This window comes from Aotus nancymaae, unplaced genomic scaffold (assembly GCF_030222135.1).
Source record: "Aotus nancymaae isolate 86718 unplaced genomic scaffold, 86718_ANA_hifiasm-v0.15.2.pri h1tg000021l, whole genome shotgun sequence".
Lineage (NCBI taxonomy): Eukaryota > Metazoa > Chordata > Mammalia > Primates > Aotidae > Aotus > Aotus nancymaae.
Window position 1 is genome coordinate 29,210,054 of NW_026988433.1, and position 21,442 is coordinate 29,231,495.

Here is a 21,442-nt window from a genome sequence, read left to right on the forward strand (position 1 = left end):
AGAAAATAATTCTTCCAAGATGCACTGAGTTCAGTGCCATTTTTCCAGCCAAGACTGATGCACTTTGGAGAGTAGTAGAGATGGAAAGACATCTATTTTTGAGATGCACAGTCATAGAACAGTAAATTTGCGATTTAGCGTCTTTCCAAAAAGCAAACATAAAAAGTTCCAGCTCCTTCATAATTACCCTTTTTTAAAATAAGAACAGATTTTTACAGAAATGGAAATTTTCAAAAAATTGAGTAATAACTGTCTGTATTTTGATTTTATTTGTCCACCAAGGAATAGCAAGGGAGGGGTAGGAGAGGTCTCGATGTCGTCTTTCAGCTTCACACCTTAGTCCGCATTTTCTTCATTACTGGCCACCGTTGATCACCTGGTTGTTCATATCCAAAGCATTGGCTGTGACCCCTCACACTCTGTATCCATGTCTGATCTCTCAGCAAATGCTGTGCTCTGTTTCTCCTTTCAGTAAACTTTTGGGATAGTTTTAGGCTTATGGAAAGGTTGCAAATACTGAGTTCCTGTATGTATGCACCCAATGCCCAGTTTCCTCCAATGTTAACACTTGACTAAGGTACATTCGTTACAACTGAAGAACCAATCTTGATACATTATTATTCACTAAAGTCCATACTTCGTTGGGATATTTTCAGTTTTTACCGAATGTCCATTTCCTGCTCCAGGATTCCCTCCAGGACACCATATTACAGTGAATTGTCATGTCTCTCAGGCGCCTCTTGGCTTTGACAGCTTCTCCAACTTTCCTTGCTTTTTTAAATGACCATGACAGTTTTGAAGAGGGCCAGTCAGGTGCTGTGTGCATCTTCCTCATGATTAGCCTGGGTTCTGGTTTTGGGGAGGAAGACTGCAGAGGTGAAGTGTGGTTTTCATTCCATCATAGTGAGGGCCTCCCAGCCTACTCCTCCCTCCTTCCCTCCTCTCTTCCTGCTCCTTGAACCTCCAAACCCTTTCCTACTTCTGCCTTTGGGACTTGCTGTTTCCTGTGCCTTGAGGCACTCTTTCTTTTCCCAGATGGCCTGAGGCTTGCTCCTGGTCCTTCTTTTTTTTTCCCAGATCCGTGAACGCTTGTATTGCATATTCTTGTAGAACATACACTCCGAGGCGTTATATTCTATGTGTGTATTTGTGTATGGTCTGCCTCCCTAGGTAGAATGGGAACTTTGCAGGGGCAGACACCTTTGTCAGTTTTGTTCACTGCTATATTCCCAGACCCTGGCATGAAGTAGGTACTCAGCAAACACTTGATGTATGCATCTGTGCATTCCGCAGGTAAGTGAGAGAGTTGTGCTTCATGTGGGGCCAGCGCTCTGATGAGTCAATTAAACCTCTCTCCTTTATAAATTACCCAGTCTCAGGTATGTCTTTATTAGCAGCATGAGAATGGGCTAATACAGTCACTCACTATGATCTTTGGACCATTAGATTAACAGTGTGTATTGCTCAAGGGTGGCTCCCGAAGAATAACATTGAGAGTGAGAGACAAGGGGAAAGTGAGTGTGTGGAGGGCGTGTCCTGCTGGGGAGCCCAGATAAGTTTCATTTAAAGAAAGGACCACCAGACTTTTCAGCAGTACATACTCTCTTATTTATGTGCCAGCAATCAACTAAAATAGTCAGTGCTCCACTTGTAACTGCAAATCCTTCCAGCAAATTTGTTGAGCCCCTCTGAGGTGGCAGGTGCTGCTGTGACAGGGAGGTGATGAGTATGCAGTATATGGTGGCTCAGAGTTGGTGGAGAATTGATTATGTGGTGGTTAGGGGTCGAGTTGGATGTGACACAGACCTGGATTCAGTTCCTAGCTGTGTGACCTCAGAATTTGCCCAAGGTCACACAGCTAGATAGTGGTTGAGCCCACTATCTGGCTGTGTGACCTTGGGCAAATTCCTTGCCCCTGATCTTCAGATTATTCAACAGTAAAATAGGCATGAAATGCCCTGCTTCCTTCATGCTGGTGCAGTGAGGAATAAAGAAAGTCATAGAAAGTGTCTAGTGTGTGGCATGCAGCAAATGCTCAGTGAAGGCATCTCTGTCAGTGACACATTAAAATATTTCTTTCCTGTCTGCTGTCTTACTCATCTATCAGCCACAAATTGAACAGGAGATTGCAGAGCTGCTGAAGTCCCTTGGCCCCCCTTCAGTCAGCAGATCCAGGGTGCTGGGCGTTGGTTTCTGTGTCAGCTTGTGAAGTATGTCTACAAAAACGCAGGACCATACACAGTGTTCTCAATTCTTGGGAACGCCCATGAGTGGAAATGTCAGTTTGGTGATTTCTTGGCACACATGGCAGGTAGTGGATAACTGATCCCAAATGTGACATTGGAGTTAGTGCTTTGTGCAGCTTGACTTGAAAAGTGGTTCCACGTGGGTCAGCCTGGTGGTCCCAGGAATTGTTCTTGTACAAATGGAACCTTGGCAATGAAGTATTAGCAGCTCAGCCATGGAAGGAGGTTTCCGGGCATCTGAATAGTTGTCTAGGTTTTAACTTAAGTAACTTGAATCACAATGGAAGGTCCTGGTGATGTCACCTCTCTAGACTCAGGAATAGACTTTCTGTCCTGCAGGCTTGTGCTCCAAGGGCAGAGGGGTAGTAGGGAGAGCAGGGGAGAAGGCCCCAGCCTGATTCCCCACTCACCATACCCCAGCTTGTTTCGTTCAGAACCTCTGATGTCCCCTCAGTATAAAATGGGGACGGTTGGGCCTGCCGTGTAGTAGCAGCAGAAATGGTGCCCACAGATGAGTGTCATCAACAGGCAGCTGGTGTCCTAATTCTGAGATTTAGGGAGAGAGGTAAGGACTTAGATACCGCAGTCAATAAGGAGGAGCCAGCAATTTTGCATAGCGTGAGAAATGGCTTGATAATAGGAAATACCAGGGGAGCTGGGCTGCTGTATTAGTTTGTTTTCACGCCACTGATAAAGACATACTCAAGGCCGGGTAATTTATAAAGAAAAAGAGGTTTAATGGACCCACAGTTCCATGTGGCTGAGGCCTCAACAATCGCGGTGGAAGGGGAAGGCACGTTTTACATTGACAGCAGGCAAGAGAGAGAATGAGAACCAAGTGAAGGGATTTCCCCTTATAAACCATCAGACCTTGTGAGTATGGGGGGAACCACCCCCGTGATTTAATTAACCTCCCACCAGGTCCCTCCTACAACACGTGGGAGTGAGGGGAACTGCAATTCAAGATGGGATTTGGCTGGGGACACGGAGCCAAGCCATATCCGCTGCCTTCACAGCTGTTCTGAGACAGTGCCAGGCAGTATCCATAAGCCTCCCTAGGCCTGGCGTGGGGAATGCTGTGTATGACAGCCGTGGGGTTCCCCAGCTGTAGGGGAGCAGTGGCCAGCTGTCCAGATGAGAAGAGTATTGAAAGCTCTGTGGAGAGGCCCCCGCTCTGAGAAGTTTTACCTTGGGTCTCTCCATGAAACCTGGTAGTGGGGTCGTTAAGGAGGATGCCACATTGAGGTGCTCACGTATGAGTTGAATGGACGGCTGACAAGGAGTCTGCGTAAAGTTGTGCTTCCAGTATTAGAGGGGACATTCCAGCCTCTCCGCAGCAGCCTTGAAGATAAAAGGAGGGAGTGATGGAAAGAGGGTGAAGGATCTGGGAGTCTAGGGACACAGGGAGGGGAGGGAAAGAGAGAAGAGAGTTGAGAGACGTTGGCGGGGGAGGGGAGGAGGCCCAGCCTGTGCTTGGGCAGATGGACGGGGCGCGGGGCAGGATGGAAGGCTCTGGCTGGGGTGCTTGCCAGGAGGCACTTGGACTGGAAGCGGAGGGACAAGCTGTGGTCTGCCTCTTCTGATCCCACCTTCCCACTGCTGTATCAACTACCTCAGCCTTTGTACAGGGGCCAGATCTGGACAGGATCCTGCACTTAGTACATTGTTGGCTAAAACCAGTTCCTTTCTTCTTTCTTAGTATCCAGCAGAAATCAGGAAGTATGAGTACGACCCAAATTTTGCAATCCGTGGACTTCATTATGATGTACAGCGGGTAGGTTTACTTCTCCTGTTTTTCTACGGTTTAATGATTGGAAATGAAATGTACTCTTGGTACTTTTCTGTACTGAACGGGTAAATGAGTTTTAAATTATTTGGGACTGCAGAACCAAATTATATGCATATCTTTGGATAGAATCTTCTGGAAGAGACTATGTATTAGAAAAGCATGAATGCATTTAGCTATTTAGGAGGTACTGTTTATTTCTAGTAGTCATTTTTGGTGTTTTGAGGAGGAACCAGTTGCCATACCTGTTTTTTTTCTCTGTCTTTTGCAGATAGGCCATTTCTTTAAAGAGCTGTACAGCACATTAATTAATAAGCAACATGTTCCTTTCAGGAACATACAGTGTGTGCTTCCTTGTTAGGGCCGCCTAATGTTGATAGGATTTATGATGACACCTGGATTGCTCATTTAATATGCAGATGGTTATACATTATTTACATGTGCATATGTTTATGTTTTTAAAGGCAGTATTAATGAAGATCGATGCTTTTCATTACATCCAGCTGGGAACTGTCTACAGGTAAGAGTAAGAGGAGATACATTTAATTTACCAGGTGAAGTAACTGGGTGGCTTTGGGTTTCAGGACCCACTGACTGTTGAGTGATGAGGAGGGCTGCAGTGTGGATATGTTTCATTCATTCATTCACTCACTTTTTCAAGAGCATTTGTTGAGGCCTGCTACCATGCTAGGTGCTAAGGGCTTTGTTTGCACAGATGCCCTCAAGGAGCTCAGAGTGTGGGTTAGAAGTCATGTAAGTAAACCTGACTGCAGTTCAGAGTGACAGAGGTGATGATAGAAATGTGCTCAGAGCCTTAGGAAGCAGTCTGGAGGACTGGAGGGAGAACAGGTGCTGGCTGGCAAGCTGAGGGAGGGTCCTGGTGAGAAGATTTGGAGCAGGAGGGCTATGGGGCTGAGGGAACCGGGTTCTCCTTCCCACCATGGTATTTGGGTGGTTTGGATATTGAGATTTTTTTTCTTTTTTTGCCTATTTATTAGAATTAGTAAAAGTACTTCACTTAGCTGGAAGTCTTTGTAACTTTGTTTTTTTCGAAGTGATGTTTCACCACGAGATCCAGGCTGGAGTGCAATGACACGATCTAGGCTCACTGCAGCCTTTGCCTCCCGGGTTCAAGAGATTCTCCTGCCCTAGCCTCCCGATTAGCTGGGACTACAGGCATGTGCCACCATGCCCAGCTAATTTTTGTAGTTTTAGTAGAGATGGGGTTTCACCATATTGGCCAGGCTGGTCTTGAACTCCTGACTCCAAGTGATCCACCTGCCTTTGCCTCCCAAAGTGCTGGGATTACAGGTGTGAGCGACCACGCCCAGCCATCTTTGTAACTTTTAAAATGGAGGGTTTTGCCTTTTTTTATTCTCCAATTTGAGAGGGGATTTAGGAGTGTGATTTGTATTTAGGTACACAGCTTATGCTTAAAAGTATGCATACCTTAGCTTACATTCTTCTCTCACAAACTGTTAAAATTAATGCTTATTTGTTTTTAAAATCAAAGTGAAACATTCATTGAGTCACTGTCAAACAGGATTAAAGGTGTCACGGGGACGGGAGCAATCTTCTGTGCTCCCCTCTACCCCCAAAAGCTTTTAAGTCTTTAGATTTTTTAAGTGATATATGTTGGTTCTTGTATTTTCTAATTTATTGATTCTGGACATTGTCCCTGCTGTGATAGATGAGGACTTAGCTTTCTGGCACCTCTTCCCACTTCTCCAGTCTCATTCCTCTCATTGCATTCAGATCTCAGGTTTTGGTGGTTGTACCGGTCACTGTTTACATTATGACTCAGAAGGTCTTGTCTGGTTCACTTTTTTTGGTGTTGTTATTGAGACAGTCTCCCTCTTGTCACCCAGGCTGGAGTGCAGTGGCGAGATCTCGGCTCACTGTAACCTCTGTCTCCCGGGTTCAAGTGATTCTCCTGCCTCAGCCTCCAAAGTAGCTGGGATTATAGGCATTCACCACCATGCCTGGCTAGTTTTGTATTTTTAGTAGAGATGGGGTTTTACCATGTTGGCCAGGCTGGTCTTGAATTCCTGATTTCAGGTGATCCGCCCACCTTGGTTGCCCAAAGTGCTGGGATTACAGGCATGAGCCACTGCGCCCAGCTGGTTCACTCTTAAGCCAGGTAGTCCAATGCAATTATTTTTCTTTCTTTTTTGGTATTTCTTAGATTTTAACAATAATCTCATTTTTTGTTTGCCTAGTTTTCTGCATAGAGATCTCTAATTTTTTCCCATTACAAATATGCTCAGTTACAAGTGTCAGGCATGTATTTATATTTTCCAGTAATTCAAATGTTTTCAATAATCTGTCACTTTTTTAAAAAAATTGACTCTCCCCTCCTGGTCTGATCTGGTTTGGTTGCTTGTCTTGGGACTTACCTTTGCTACTTTCCCTGTTTCAAGTTTCCTTTTCTTCCTCTCTCTGGGTTTATGCCCTCATTGTGCTGGAGTGTATCCTCCAGTAGTTTCCCGAGACCTCCTAGTGCTGAGCCTTTCTGCAGCTCTGTGGTGGGGAATCAGTTCTTGTGGTGGGTGTCCCCTTGCCGGCCTCCATTCTCAGTATTGTTAAGTCAGATTTCTTCTTTGCATCCACTGTTTGTCTTCCAGTGTCTTGTGGAAATGTCTTGTCTGTTGATGTCTTTGCTCTCATTTCCTTTGACTGTTTTTATTCTCGCTTTAATGGTGTTTCAGGAGGGAGAGGAGGTGGTTGTGATGATGATAACATTACTAATAGTGACTAGCAAATATTGAGCCTTGTTATGGGACAGGCACTCTTATAAGGGTTTTGTTTGAGTTAACTCATTCAATCCTCAAAATAACTGAGTGAAGTAGGTACTATTACTAGTGCCAGAGGTGTTAAGTAACTTGCCCAAGGTCACACAGCAAATAATTGCCTGGGCTGGAATTCCGACCCAGGCAGCCTGGCTCCAGAGTCTGTGCTCTTGGCCGCTATGCTGTGTGGCTTTTCTGAAGGTAGGAGGGGTAGTTGGAGTCCTTCAACACATCTTTTTTGGGGGTAGTGAATCTATTTTAATGTGGACAATTACAAATAATCTTTCCAACAAGATCACATCATTTGCGGGAGCATGGATGGAGCTGGAGGCCATTATCCTTAGCAAACTTACACAGGAACAGAAAACCAAATACTGCATGTTCTCACTTACAAGTGGAAGCTAAATGATGAGAGCTCATGGACACATAGAAGGGAACAATAGACTCTGGGGCCTGGTGGAGGATGGGAGGAGGGAGAGGATCAGGAAAAATAACTGATGGGTAGGGTGCTAGGCTTAGTACCTGGGTAATGAAATACCTCTACAACAGGCCCCCATGACATGAGTTTACCTGCACAGGTACCTCTAAACCTAAAAGTTAAAAAAAATCTTTCCATTTATTTTATAAGTAACATGTATATTAAATATAATTGATACATTTTTGTGCACATGTCTCATTTTCTTAGGAAAAATCTCTGTAAGTGAAATTGCTGGGTGAACATTGTTCATTCATTTTAAGGCTTTTGAAATGGCTCAGTTGACCTCCAGATTGTACCATTCCCAACAGACTTACCTTTAACTTATATTTGAAAGTTGTTGCTACATTTAACATATTCCAATTTTTAGTGTTTCTTTCTCTAAACCTCTTAAACGAACATTCGTTCGTTCCCCTACTCATAGCTCCTAATGTTTCCCCAAAATTATTATTGCAGGGGTGGGGGTCGGGGAGAGAACGAAGAAGGCAAGGTTATGCGCGTTTATGAAAATCCTCACCAGGACGCTTCCTTCTGTCTCTCCATCTGTTCTGTCGGTCCCCTCCTTAGACACTCACCCCTTCTCTCCTGGGTTCTTGGGGTTTGCTGCAGTGCACTCCATCCTGGACATTCTTGTCAGACTGATTCCCTAAATCATTACTCCCAATAATCCCCTCCTCTGAAACCCTGGATGGCTCCCTGCTCTCTACAGAATAAAGGCTAAGTCTTATGCTTAGGCTTAAGTTTGAGATTTTTATCAACCTGCTTTAAACCCTTCGCTTCCTATTCTTCTGTACACAGCTCCTGTACTTACTAGATTGGTCAAGACTCTTGGTTGCAAGTGACTGAAACTCAAACTGGCTTCATCAGAAACACAATATTGGCCACTAATTGTACAGCCCACAGACAGAGTGAGTTTGCAGGTGTGGCTGGCTCTGAGGCCCAAATCGCTATTGTCAGAACTCTTTCCATCTCTTGGCCTTCCTCTCTGACTTGACTTACTCTCGGGCAAGCCCCTCCTTGGCAACCCCTGGCACTCCCAGGCCCACATCCTCCCAGCTCCAGGTCAAGAGGAACAGAGGAGCTTTGTGTCTACATTCCGCCGGAGTCTCAGGACTGAATCTCATCAGAATGACTTGGGTCATGTGTTTGGTCCCGAGCCATTATGATGAAGAGAGGCAGGGTGCCGGGCAGGTGAAGACAGCACAGGGATTCTTTTCCTTTGACATCTTTCTTGTTGCCTGGCACTTGCTCCTGCTGCTGTTCTGCCAGGGTACAGTTTTCCTTCCTCTCTGCTTCTTGAAATCCCACTCCATGGCCAACTTGTGGTGAGTCTTCTCCTTACCCTTTTAGCCCAAAATGCTCTTTCTCCCCTCTCTTCTCCTGGAGTTCACAGGAGAAGAGTTGCCTTGTTTCTTGTATATACCCTGCCCATGGTGTCAAGGACAGGCTCAGTAGAAAGAGCCACTGAGGCACCTGGGGGAAGGAGCATTCAGAGTGAGGCTGTAGGAAGTTCTCCGTTGCATCAGTGCTGAGAGGGGTGTTGAGGAGGACTCGAGTCACTCACACTTCCTGGGTGCAAACCCCAGCTCCATGGCTCACATGTTTGTGGTCTTGAGCAATCTCTGGACCCTCTGAAAGCCCTGGTTTCCTCCTGTAAAGCAGGCATGATTCCAGTGCCTGCATAAGGGGCAGCTTCTGAAGATGAAGCATACCTATGCAGGGCCCAAAACACAGGCCGGTGTCCTGGGCTTCCTGCCTCATGTCATGGGTTTGGTCCTCTGAGCCTTGGATGTGGCCATTTCCACTCTGAGCACCTGTCTCAGGGAAGAGTATTGGTGGGCAGGAGGATGTCTGATGGAGACAGAAACAGCCTTTCTCTGCCCTTATGTGTTAAATACGTTTTTTAAAAAGCCAGCCCACCCCAAACAATTCATTAGGAAGCCTTGTACCTTAGTGGTTTAAGAGCCTGGGCATTCAGAAATGTCACTTCGCTTTAACCCCAGAAGGAGTCTTGAGTGAGAGAACGTGGGAAGAAAGTGTCCGTCTCAGCCTAGTTTGTTTCTAAGCCGTGATGCAGGTCCCTGGTCCCTACACCAGGGTGAAATTTATGATGTTTGGCCCACAGGAGTGAGTGCTGCCGGATGGGTGGGGGGTGAAGAGGGGTCCCCCACCGCAGCCCTGTTTTTGTACCTACATTTTAAGTTCTTACTAGGAACCTTGTGAAAAGCTGGGATGGCTCCCATCACAGCCACACTGGTGAAATCTGTCTACAGTGCTTACTGTATGCCAGGTGTTCTATATATAGTGGCTCCTGTGATCTTCTCAGTGACGTCAGGAAGTAGGCACTTTTGTAGTTCCCTGCTTTAAGAATGAAGACTTTGAGACCCAAAAGGAATAAATTACTTGTCAAGGCGATATCCCTAGTGATTAAGGGAGCGGAGAATTTGAGGCCCCGGCAGACTCATTCAGGTCTGTGCCCTAACCTCGTGTTTCTCACACGGAGCGGCGGGGCACAAGGAGCTTCCACTTCGATCTCAATGCTGCTCGAGGCTGCATTCAGATGTGGCCGCGCAGTCTGCCTGTGCCTGCTGCAGTTGTGTTTGACTCTTTGTTCGATGCAGCTGCCTCTTGGGGAATTGAGCTGGCAGATTTCACTGCTGCTTCTGAGCTGCCATTTGGTTGCTTGGCTCTTGTCTAGGCAGCCTGGGTGGCTGTGCCTGTGCCTTAGGGGCAGCAGTGGCTTCCAAAGGGTAGGGAAATAACTCTCACCTGGCCTAATCACTTTACTTTTTGTATTTTCTCTCCAGTGTTAGAGCCTTAGCAGTGTGGACACGTGACTGCTGCTGCTCAGCAAGGGCTGATTTCCAAGGTCACTGCCTCGAATTATCTGGCCTAGTGCCAGTGTCTTATCTGATTTCTAGAGCAAAGATAAAGGAAGTTCAGTGTTGCTGTTTTTTCAAAGGCCACTAGTTGTAACAGGTTAATCAAGATCAGGGGAAAAATATTAGTCTACTCAGATACTTTTTAAAGTAATGTGGGTGATGGAGACGGGAGGAAAGAGGTTGAAGTGATCTTTTAACTTTACATATCAAAACATAAATGATATCGTACATAGGTTTTACTGTGGATCATGTGGTTTTGTATGCTAAGCAACCTGTTGTGTTAGTGACTAAAATTCTTCTTGAATTATTCATACTCCTGTTATAGCACAGTGTGACATTTCCTGTACCATTCATTCTGTAGTTTCCTAATCATTCGTGTCTATTTCTCAAGCACTTTCTCCTCCACAGAAGGGGTGGAAGAGCAGGTGTTTCCCCTCCTGACACTTGAGAGTAGATAAGTCCAGGTGAACAGGTGAGGGCACCTGCTCTGGTCACTGGTGGCAGGGGCAGGAGTGAAACCCAGACCACTGACTTCACTATCCATTTTTTGTTTTTTTCTGCATGTGGAGGAGCTGGATTCATTTGCAGATTCCAGAGGCAAACAGATGGTAGAGGAGGAAACTGGCCTTCAGTGTCACAAAGCATCCGGGGTCATTTCCTCTCCAAGGTGGTGGTGCCATTGGACGTCCTGCCTCATGTCATGAGGTTTAGTCCACTGAGCCTTGGGTGTGGCAGTTGCCATTCTCAGAACCTGTATTAGTTAGTTCTCACACTGCTGATACAGACATACCAGAGACTGGGTAATTTGTAAAGAAAAGGAGGTTTAATGGACTCACAGTTTCACGTAGCTGGGGAGCCCTCACAATCATGGCAGAAGGCGAAAGGCATGTCTTACGTGGTGGCAGGCAAGAGAGAATGAGAACCAAGTGAAAGGGGAAATTCCTAATAAAATCATCAGATGTTGTGAGACTTAATTCATTAGCACGAGAACAGTATGGGGGAAATTGCCCCCATCATTCAATGCTGTCCTACCAGTTCCCTCCCACAACACGTGGGAATTATGGGAGCTACAATTCAAGATGAGATTTCGGTGGGGTCACAGCCAAACCAAATCAGCACCTGTCTCAGGCTAGAGTATTGGAGGGCAGGAGGATGTCTGATGGAGACAAGAATGGCCCGTCTCTGCCCTAATGTATTAAATACATCAAAACAAAAGCCAGCCCACCCCAAAGCAAGTCATTAGGAAGCCTTGTACCTTAGTGGTGTAAGAGCCTGGGCCATAGACCCAGAAGGCCTGGGTTCTAATCCTGACCCACCCCTTCCTACTGTGGTGATCTTGAACAAGGTACATGACCTTTCTGTGCTTCAGTTACCTCAGCTGTAAATGGGAAGAATAATAGTGCCTCCCCCCAGGATTGTTGAGAATTACAGGAATGACTAGGTGTAATTCATATCTGGCCATGTAGTATTAACTATTAAATTATCATTATTCCTGCTCTTGTTACCCACAGAACAGTAGTAGTAGTAAACGTGGTAGCATCTTACCTGATATTTGTAGCATTTACTTGTGGCACATTTTGTCTCATAGTGATGACAGTGTCTTGCACCTCAGTTGAAAAATCCCAGCACTGCACAGGGGTGTGAAAAGCATTGGTCTCTCTAGTTGAGCTCTTTAACTGCGCCATCTGACTTTTCCAGAGGCCTCAGTGTTGTCCCTGATGAAGAAGTCATTGAAATGTACGAGGGGTCCCACGTGCCCTTGGAGCAGATGAGCGACTTTTACGGAAAGGTAATGAGGAGCACTTTTCATTTAAAGCAGCCTTTTTCCTTCTTGAAACGTGGCCTTGTCGAACTTACCTACTGCTCCTGTGGAATTGGCAGGAAATATGAGATTGTGTGTTGAGAGAGAGTGTGTGAAGGGGACACCCCCAGGTTCTTTCATGATCCTCCTTTCTGAAGCCCTTCCTCTCCACCTGATGAAGGCTCTTTTCGCCTCCCACGTACCTACCCCGTGTGCCACTCCATATCCAGGAATGTCCCTAGTTTATGGAGTGGGGCTCCAGAACAGATTGGGCTGTCATTGTGACAGCTACTGCTTCCCCTGACGAATGGCTGTGAATGCCAGAGATTGATGGCTACACAGCCACCCTTTTTGCCTTCAGGGGAACCTCTGCTTTTCTAACTTCTGTGGTTCTCTTTCCACTCAGAGTTTTTGCTTTTTGTCTTATTAGATGCATTCATGCACTTGCTTTGTCAAAATGAAACGGAAGATGCCCAGTCAGCTAGTAAACTTAGTACAGATGGCCCCTGACTTACAATGATTCTGCTTAGAATTTTTTGACTTTACAATGGTGCAAAGCCATCGCCATTTCAACATAAATTACAGTATTCAGTAAATTATTTGAGACACTTAACACTTCATTATACAGTAGGCTTTGCAGAGGCTAAGAGAAATGTTCTGCAAATGCTTACCATAGGCTAGCCTGAGCCATGATGTTCCGTAGGTTAGATGTAGAAATGCATCTTTGACTCACAGTGGGTTTATCAAGATGTGACCTCATCATAAGTCGAGGAGAATCTATAGTATAAATTGCAAGCATTCAGAGAAAGGCTCTTTTTCAAGCTCAAATATGGGCCATGAGGGCATGCTCCAGTTCAGGAGAGTTACATGAGTTTTTATGTCATTATGGGCAAAAATTCGTTGGCTTTTCTCTGTGTTTCCTGAAAGAGTGTAAACCGGAAGTGGGACTGAATACACAAGAAATCAGAAGGGGAAGAAGGGTGATTAGACTCTGAGGGAAATCGGGATATTTCTGTCGATATCCTAGTTACACTTAGAGTGAGATATCAGCTCTGCTGTGAATGATAAGGAATAAAGGGAATGTTTTACCTTTTTTTTTTTTTTTTGAGATGGAGTTTTGCTCTTGTTGCCCAGGCTGGAGTGCAGTTGTGCGATCTCCGTTCACTGCAACCTCCACCTCCCAGGTTCAAGCGATTCAGGCATCCGCCACCATGCCCAGCAAATTTTTGTATTTTTAGTAGAGACAGGGTTTCATGATGTTGTCCAGGCTGGTCTTAAACTCCTGACCTCAGGTGATCCACCTGCCTTGGCCTCCTAAGTGCTGGGATACAGACGTGAGCCACCATGCCTGGCCCATTTTACTTTTTTATTATTAGAACTTTCCTGTTTTGTGGAGAGGGCTTTAAATGTTGATGATAGGAATCTCTGTTAGTGAAAAGTCTTCCTGCTGTTCCTGGTGCCTCTTGGCTCTGCCCCTGGCCTGGGCCCCTGTTTCTGAAGCATCCTTTCTCTCTGTCTGCAGAGCTCTCACGGAAACACGATGAAGCAGTTCATGGACATCTTTTCCCTGCCTGAGATGACCCTTCTGTCCTGTGTGAATGAATACTTCCTCAAAAACAACATTGATTACGAGCCTGTGCATCTGTACAAAGATGTCAAGGTTGTATCCACAGGGAGATCACAGTGCTGAGTCTGTTTCAGCTTTTCAGTGGGAGTCACAGAGCCATGAACTTCCTTTCTAGGTTAAACGTTTTAAATAGTCTCTTAGCTGGCAACTCTTATATGCAGTTTAACCTTGAACCGTATGTAAGAAAGATGTTGCTACATCAGGAGAATTGGAAATCAGTCAAGATTTTTGTTAAAACAAGATGGTGCTGACACTGTTATCTCCATTTTTGATCCTTTCTTACCAGAAGACCAAGGCCAGGGCTGGTGCATTTGGCCAAAGGGATGAAGGGGATGGAAGTCCAGCCCATACCCACTCACCCCAGAGTCTTCCCGAGCAAGGGGGTGCTGCTGCTGCTACTGCTTTTTTTGAGACAGAGTCTTGCTGTGTCACCCAGGGTGGAGAGCAATGCACAATCTTGTTCTCTGCAAACTCTGCCTCCCGGGTTCAAGTGATTCTCCTCCCTCAGCCTCCCAAGTGGCTGGGATTACAGGTGTCTGCCACCATGCCCAGCTGATTTTTGTGTTTTTAATAGAGACGAAGTTTTGCCTTGTTGGCCAGGCTAGTCTCCAACTCCTAACCTCAATTGATCCGTCCACCTCAGCCTCCCAAAGTGCTGGGATTACAGGCTTGAGCCACTACCCCTGGCCAAGATGCCTCTTCATCATGCAGAAAGGTTACATTCAAGCTCTGTGCCACTGTAGTTGCCCAGAGGGGATGCCTTTCTCCTTTGCCCACAGAGGTTCCATGCGGCTCTCTGAAGCCCTGCAAAAGCCATGCAGGAATCTAGTTGAGGGGCGGGTGGAGGGGTAGGGGGATGTAGACAGACGTAAACGTTTCTGTACACATACGCAGAGTCCTCACTTAAAGTTGCCCGTTGGTTCTTGGCAACTGTGACTTTTAATGAAACTATGTAGAAGTCCTTGAATAACGCCAATTTCAGTGTCATTTTAATGTTGACAAGGAAAAAAGTTGATTTTGCTTTTTGTCGTTTCACATAGAGTTGCAGTTTCTAAGAATCTGCTGAAGATGTTAAGTAGGGACTTACTGTACAAATAATTTATATTTATAAATTTATTTATGTACTTTGTTATATTTACATGTTTATATATTTATATATGTTCTTTAAGCTGTATGAACTTTTTAATACTAAAAAAGTTTATATGTATTCGCATAGTCATAAATATATGTATTTTAAATTATATTTTTGTAAAGATACATGTTTACACACTAAAATATTTTTGTTATATGTATTTATAAGTAATTTTAAGTTTTGGCAGCCCTGAATCCTGGGTTTTAGGAAGATAGAGGATGAATTATAGTTTCTCAATATTGGTGTAATATTATCTAAATTGAATTTAGATATTTAGTTTCTGTCCTCCTTTTTGTGTGCACAGATACTTTGTTTTCAAAAATCTTTAAGAATCACTTGTAGTAGCCCTGTGCATTGGTAAGGTGAGATGTTGATTTGAAAGCTCAGTTTTTACTGCAAGTATTACTACCACCAAGAGCAAATACTTGTGTAGAGTTTACTAGGTCCCAGGCACTTTTCTTATGAGTGCTTTAGGCATGTTAACTTGCTAAATCTTCTTAATAATGCCTTGAGGTAGGCACTATTCTTTATAGATAAGGACATGAGGCACAGTGAGGCTGAGTTACTTGCCCAAGGTCACACAGCTGGTAAGTAGCAGAGCCTTGATTTTAAGTCAGGCAATCTGACTTGCATTTAACTACTGCCTTCTGCTGCTGGTGTGAAATTGAACACTCTTAACAGAAATCTCCCAGCAACAGTCTGAATAAGGCGTAGGCACAGTTTTGCCTGCAGTCCTGTTTCCTGTTCCTGGCCGTAGAAAGTTTCCATAGGCCTCTAGGAATGTCACCAGGTAGAGGCCCTGTGCAGTGTCACCTGCCAGCTGTCATGCTGCCACACTCCTGAACCCACAAAGGGGTTAACCACTTCCTTTTCCTCTCTGTGGACCAGATCTCTACCTGAGCTACAGCCTCACTGCCAGTTTGTTGCCCTACTGGTGGCACCAAAGAGAGAGGAGGAACCTGTTAGCTCTTTATCTCTGCCTCTCATTCTGTGTTATAGAATTTGCTGTTGGGGTCTAGGGACGGAAAGGGTACAAAGATAAAAGAGCAATAACTCCCTTTGTCCAGATGGCTTGGAATCATTTGCTCGCAATACTGTATAGAAATTACTGTCTATCATGGGGACTTTATGCAGAATTATTCACAGAAATGACCTCTCCCAAGCACTCTTTTGAAAATTGCCGCCATCACCATGGAAACTTTTGCTTTTCACAAAGGGCTGCCTATGAAAATGGACTAGAATTGGCCAGGTGTGGTGGCTCACGCCTGCAATCCCAGCAGCACTTTGGGACGCCAAGGCAGGCGGATCACTTGAGCCCAGGAGTTTGAGACCAGCCTGGCCAACATGGTGAAACCCTGTACTGTTACTCAGACTCTCTCAGTTGTATTTTCACTGATTAAAAATGTATCTTTTGGCAGGATTCAATTCGAGATGTCCACATCAAAGGAATAATGTACAGAGCAATTGAAGCAGACATTGGTATGTGCTCAGCATTATCACGGAGAGATTTGCAGCCTGTTTCTTGTGCAACCATGCCGGCATTTTACTTTGCATTCCAGGTGCTAAGCAGGGGCTGCATGAGTGCTCTGTAAGGACTTGGCATCCTGGCATGTTAGCCGTCTCCTCTTTGTCCTGGAACTTGACATAATTCTGACTTAAAAGGAGAGGCGCTGGCCGCTATAGCCGTTAAGTTATTTCCACCTAGACTGAAGAGGCCAGGTCTTTGTGACTGATGCACCAGATACACCCATGCTCCACTGAACAAAGCTTCTTTAAGGCTTTTATTCCCTCTCCTGTGCCTACGAGTGCTGGGCCTATACCCTCATTTAGAAAGTACTTGCAGGTTGACCAATATCATGCTGAATCTGTGTGTGAATTTTTCTCTTGCTCTTAGAAAAGTACATCTGCTATGCTGAGCAGACCCGCGCAGTGTTGGCCAAACTGGCTGATCATGGCAAGAAGATGTTTCTCATCACCAATAGCCCCAGTAGCTTTGTGTAAGTTGCTCTGTGTTTCATTGCTAGCTTCCGGCACATTCTTTGTATCCCATTTGTTTTAGCCGTTGGAAAGAAAAAGTTACAGACATAGTTAATCCCTTTAATGTTAGACTAACCTGGCTGACTTGTTGCCCTAGGGACAAAGGGATGAGCTATATCGTTGGGAAAGACTGGAGGGACCTGTTCGACGTGGTCATTGTTCAGGCTGAGAAGCCAAACTTCTTTAACGATAAACGGAGGTGAGTGTCTACTTTTCTAGGGGACTAGATTTTATTCCTTTGCTGCTGTGAATATATAGATGGTGTGTCTTGGTAAAATCCAGTTGCAAAATCATAAGCATGGGAGATTATAGCTTTTGAGTTTTAACCCTTCTAGCAAGTAATTACAAGGAGGGTGACATGAGTATGTAACAGACATTGAAATGGTTCTCAATTCAACTTGGGCTGCTTCAGACCCGTGAGTAGGCTTGAAGAAAATGATTGGCAGTGATGAAAAAGCCACACTTAATATCATGTAGTAAATTAGATCTTTAGATGCAGACACATTGTGGGGCATATGAAAACAACAGCAACAACAAAGCTGCCTGTTGGGTGGCTCTTGAAATAGAGCTCTCATTGATGCATTTAAAATTGCAGTTGGATTTTGCAGAGCTTCTCTGCAACACAGATTTTGTATCACATAGAGTTAATCTCTATTATGTCTTAATATCTTCATGCCACTGTAGCCATGGGAATGGGGAAGCGGGGAAGTTTCAGGTTGTGACAGGTACAGGGTGTGCTGTTAGTATTGAGTGGGTAGGGATCAGGGAATGCTAAAATATCTTCTGATGTGTGGGACAGGCCTGTTCACCAAGAGTTGTTCCCTGCAAATGTCCATAGTGTTGAGAATCACTGCAGTAGGGTTCTAAAAAAAAGAAACTCATATTTGTATAATAATGGCCAGTTTTTGAAAGAGTTTTGCCCCTATGTTTATTCTGTAGCTGGTAAGCAGGTATTTAAAGCATCAAACTGTGGTACCCTGCAGTTAAGTGCTTTAAATTCGGCTTGTCCCAGTTTTCCAAGTGTCACAGTGACTCCAGGAAGGAGAGGCAAATTAAGAGCCGTGTGCAGGGACTGAAACATGCTGGGTGGGATTCAAGAAAATGAAGGAAAAACTAGAGTGTGATGAAAAACAGCTGTAAACTATGGCTTGCTGCTTTGTCACTATTTTGTCCCACTGACTGGCGATTGGAGTCATCCCAAAGACGGTGGCAAGGGAGTTCCTACATGGGACAGCCCCAAACCATCCCGTGATGGGTCTGGTTGGGATTCCAAAGAAAGAAGCACTAAATGGTAGGGTGATCAGTCCAAAGTGCTTATTAGAGGAACAGACTTACAGAGTGGGCTGCGGTGTATCCTTTGGCACAGTGGTCCCCAACTTTTTTGGCACCAGGGACTGGTTTTATGGAAGATAATTTTCCACCAGGTTTGGGGGGATGGGGTGATAGTTTCGGGATGTAACTATTGCACTGAGATCATCAGGCATTAGATTCTGATAAGGAGCATGCAACTTAGCTCCCTTGTTTGCGCAGTTCACAATAGGGTTCCACTCCTATGAGAATGTAATGCCGCTGCTGATTTGCCAGGAGGTGGAGCTCAGGTGGTAATGCTCGCTTGCCCACTGGACGCTCGCCTTCTGCTGTGCGGCCCGATCCCTAACAGACCATGGACCAGTTTGGGTCTAGTATCTGCGGCCTGGGGTTCGGGGACCCCTGCTCTGGCAGACAGGAGAGAAAGGGATGTTCTGCCTAGGTGTGTCCGCCAGAAGGGGGTCAGGATGTGGAGTTTATTAGAGGGTTTAAGGAATTTGGCTCCGGGTCAGGGCTAGTTTCTTCCAGGGTCTTGGGAAGCAACATCAACACCTTTATCAGTGCCTGGGAGTGTGGATGCACCCAGAGGAAAACATGCACCTCATTGGGTCAGAGTGGTCAAAGGCACTCCTTCTAGGGGAAGAAGTGGGGGAGGTTGGGGGCCCTACAGTCACTGATTTGATGCCCTCACCATTTTCTTAGTAGATGCTAGGGTGTGGTTGGGAGAAGGGCCCTGTCTTTTCACCGGAGAGCTCCTCTGCTTTGTCGTATTTATAAAAAGTGAGGGGGGCATAGTCTGGGACTCTTTTCCCTGGATGGGGCAGCAGGGTGTCTCAGCCCCCTCCCTCCGACATCTATTTTGTCTTTGTTCGGGAAGCCTAGGATAAAAGCCGAATAATTCTCCATCTGTATTCATCCTTGTGTTATTTATAATAATGAAAGGTCAGAAACAGCCTGACAGCCCTACAGTAGGGGACGCCCAGTTAAATTTGGAATAGCCATATGAGGGGGTGTTATGCAGTCATTAAAAATGATTTACTTGGGCCAGATGCCGTCATTCACACCTATAATCCCAGCACTTTGGGAGGCTGAGGGCAGAGGATTCCTTGAGCCCAGGAGTTTGAGACCACCCAGGGCAACATATAGGGAGACCTTGTCTCTACAAATAATTTAAAAATTAACTGGTCACATCTGTGATCCCAGCAGTTTGGGAGGCCGAGGCTGGCAGATCACCTGAAATCAGGAGTTCAAGACCAGCCTGGCCAATGTGGTGAAATTCCATCTCTACTAAAAATACAAAAATTAGCTGGGTGTAGTGGCATGTGCCTGTAATCCCAGCTACTCAGGAGGCTGAGGCAGGAGAATTGCTTGAACCCAGAAGGCGGAGGTTGCAGTGAGCCAAGATTGCACCACTGCACTCCGGCCTGGGTGACAGAGTGAGACTCTCTCTCAAAAAAAAAACAAAAAACAAAAAACAAAAAAAATTAGCCAGGTATGGTGGTGCATGCTTGTAGTCCCAGCTATTCGAGAGACTCAGGTGGGAGTGTCATGTGAGCCCGGGAGGTCGAGACTGTAGTGAGCCGTGATTGTGCCACTGCACTTCAGCCTGGGCAACAGAGTAAGACCCTCTCTTCTAAACAAATAAGTAAATAAATAAATATTTGGGAAAAAAAATGAAGATGTTGTATTACTGTAAAACATGATGTATTTAAGAATATGTAATCACTTGGGAAATTGCTCACAATATTAGAGAAAAAGGATATAAATTAGTATACACAAAGTGATCCTCATTTTATAGTCATGAAAGAAAGATAAATTTTATAAAAAGACTGAAACATGAACTGAAATGTTAAGTGTATATCCCTGGTGGGTACTAGAATTCTGGGTCGCTTACCTTTTCTTATTATATTTTTCTGCATTATCATCAGGCAAAAAAATCATCTTTTTTTTTTGGTAACGCTTATTTTTGCCTTAAGGCTAACAAACGCTGAGTCCTTTGGGTAGCACCCTTAGGGTGAAGAATGAGGCATTATCCTTACTTCTCAATTTCCATCATAAACTAGTGCTTCTGGTCTTCTGATTTGTTTTTTATCTAGAGTGGCTTAATTTCAGGTATAAATCCAGATAAATATACTAAGACAGTATTTCCATAAACTTTTCTTTAGAAAGAGGTTTTCTGCATGGTCAAATAGATCGGGGAAATCTGGGTGAAAGAAAGTTTATTACAGCAGGGCTTTTCAGAGCTATCAATAACTTTTTAAGAGGGACATATTTAATGCATGGTATTTTCCAAATTTAGATGACTCTGGAATTTTATTTATTTATTTTTTGAGATGGAGTCACTCTTGTTGCCCAGGCTGAAGTGCAGTGGCGCAGTCTCTGCTCACTGCAACCTCTGCCCTGGGTTAAAGTGATTCTCCTGCCTCAGTCTCTGGAGTAGCTCGGATTATAGGTGCCTGCCACCGCGCTTGCAGTGTTTGTGTTTTTAGTAGAGATGGGGTTTCATCATGTTGGCCAGGCTGGTCTTGAACTCCTAACCTCAGGTGATCCACCCGCCTCGGCCTCCCAGAGTGCTGGGATTACAGGTGTGAGCTACTGTGCCTGGCCCCCTGGAATTCTCTTTTTCGTGAAACATCTTTGGATCCTGGGCTTCACATAATTTGGGATGTATTGAATTAGGCCAGGGAATGTGGTGGTAGAGTTTCAGTTTCCGGATTTTTCTGGGTTTTTGCAGGGAGCTACTTCCTGTGATGGTGAGTAACTCTAGTATTTCATAGAGTGGATACCCTGTACTATGCCATGTCGTAATATTCCCCATTTTTCTTGATAGGCCTTTCCGAAAGATGAATGAGAAAGGTGTCTTACTCTGGGATAAAATTCACAAGTTGCAGAAAGGCCAGATTTACAAGCAGGTATCTCATGACCAGCTTCTCCTTTTTGTTGCTTTGCTTTGTGGTCGGTAATAACGCTAACAGCTGATGTTCTTTGTGGCTTACTATGTGCCAGGCACAGTTCTGAGTGATTCCCATGAACTGACTTACTGTAACTTGGTGGTAAACTTAGGTTTAAGTCAATATATTTTCAATATGCTAGCATCTAAACTAACTCAAAATTGAACAGTTATTTAAAACAAAATTTTTAAGGCATTACTTTCATAGTGTATGACATTTAAGTTGCCAGTGGTAAAAGCTGGAAATTTCTCTTTAGGGAACAGTTACTCATGGCATATTATTCACTCAAATTACATTTTCTGACAAAACATGTTTTGTACACAGTTTTGTGGGGTTTTTTTTTAGATAGAATCTTGCTCTGTCACCAGGCTGGAGTGCAGTGGTGCCATCTTGGCCACTGCAACCTCC

At 44.9% G+C, this 21,442-nt stretch overlaps 1 protein-coding gene across 2 annotated transcripts in view; it reads left to right on the plus strand.

Annotated features, from left to right (window-relative positions):
* The window catches only part of NT5DC3 (5'-nucleotidase domain containing 3), a 71,274-nt gene that overhangs the window by 31,240 nt on the left and 18,592 nt on the right, over positions 1-21,442 (plus strand). For both annotated transcript variants that reach the window (XM_021675552.2, XM_064379909.1), the window contains exons 3-10: positions 3,946-4,020; positions 4,497-4,552; positions 11,877-11,967; positions 13,502-13,639; positions 16,157-16,217; positions 16,633-16,735; positions 16,873-16,974; positions 20,914-20,995. In XM_021675552.2, the coding sequence (XP_021531227.2) occupies positions 3,946-4,020; positions 4,497-4,552; positions 11,877-11,967; positions 13,502-13,639; positions 16,157-16,217; positions 16,633-16,735; positions 16,873-16,974; positions 20,914-20,995 (708 nt within the window). The remainder of the gene's footprint in view (positions 1-3,945; positions 4,021-4,496; positions 4,553-11,876; positions 11,968-13,501; positions 13,640-16,156; positions 16,218-16,632; positions 16,736-16,872; positions 16,975-20,913; positions 20,996-21,442) is intronic.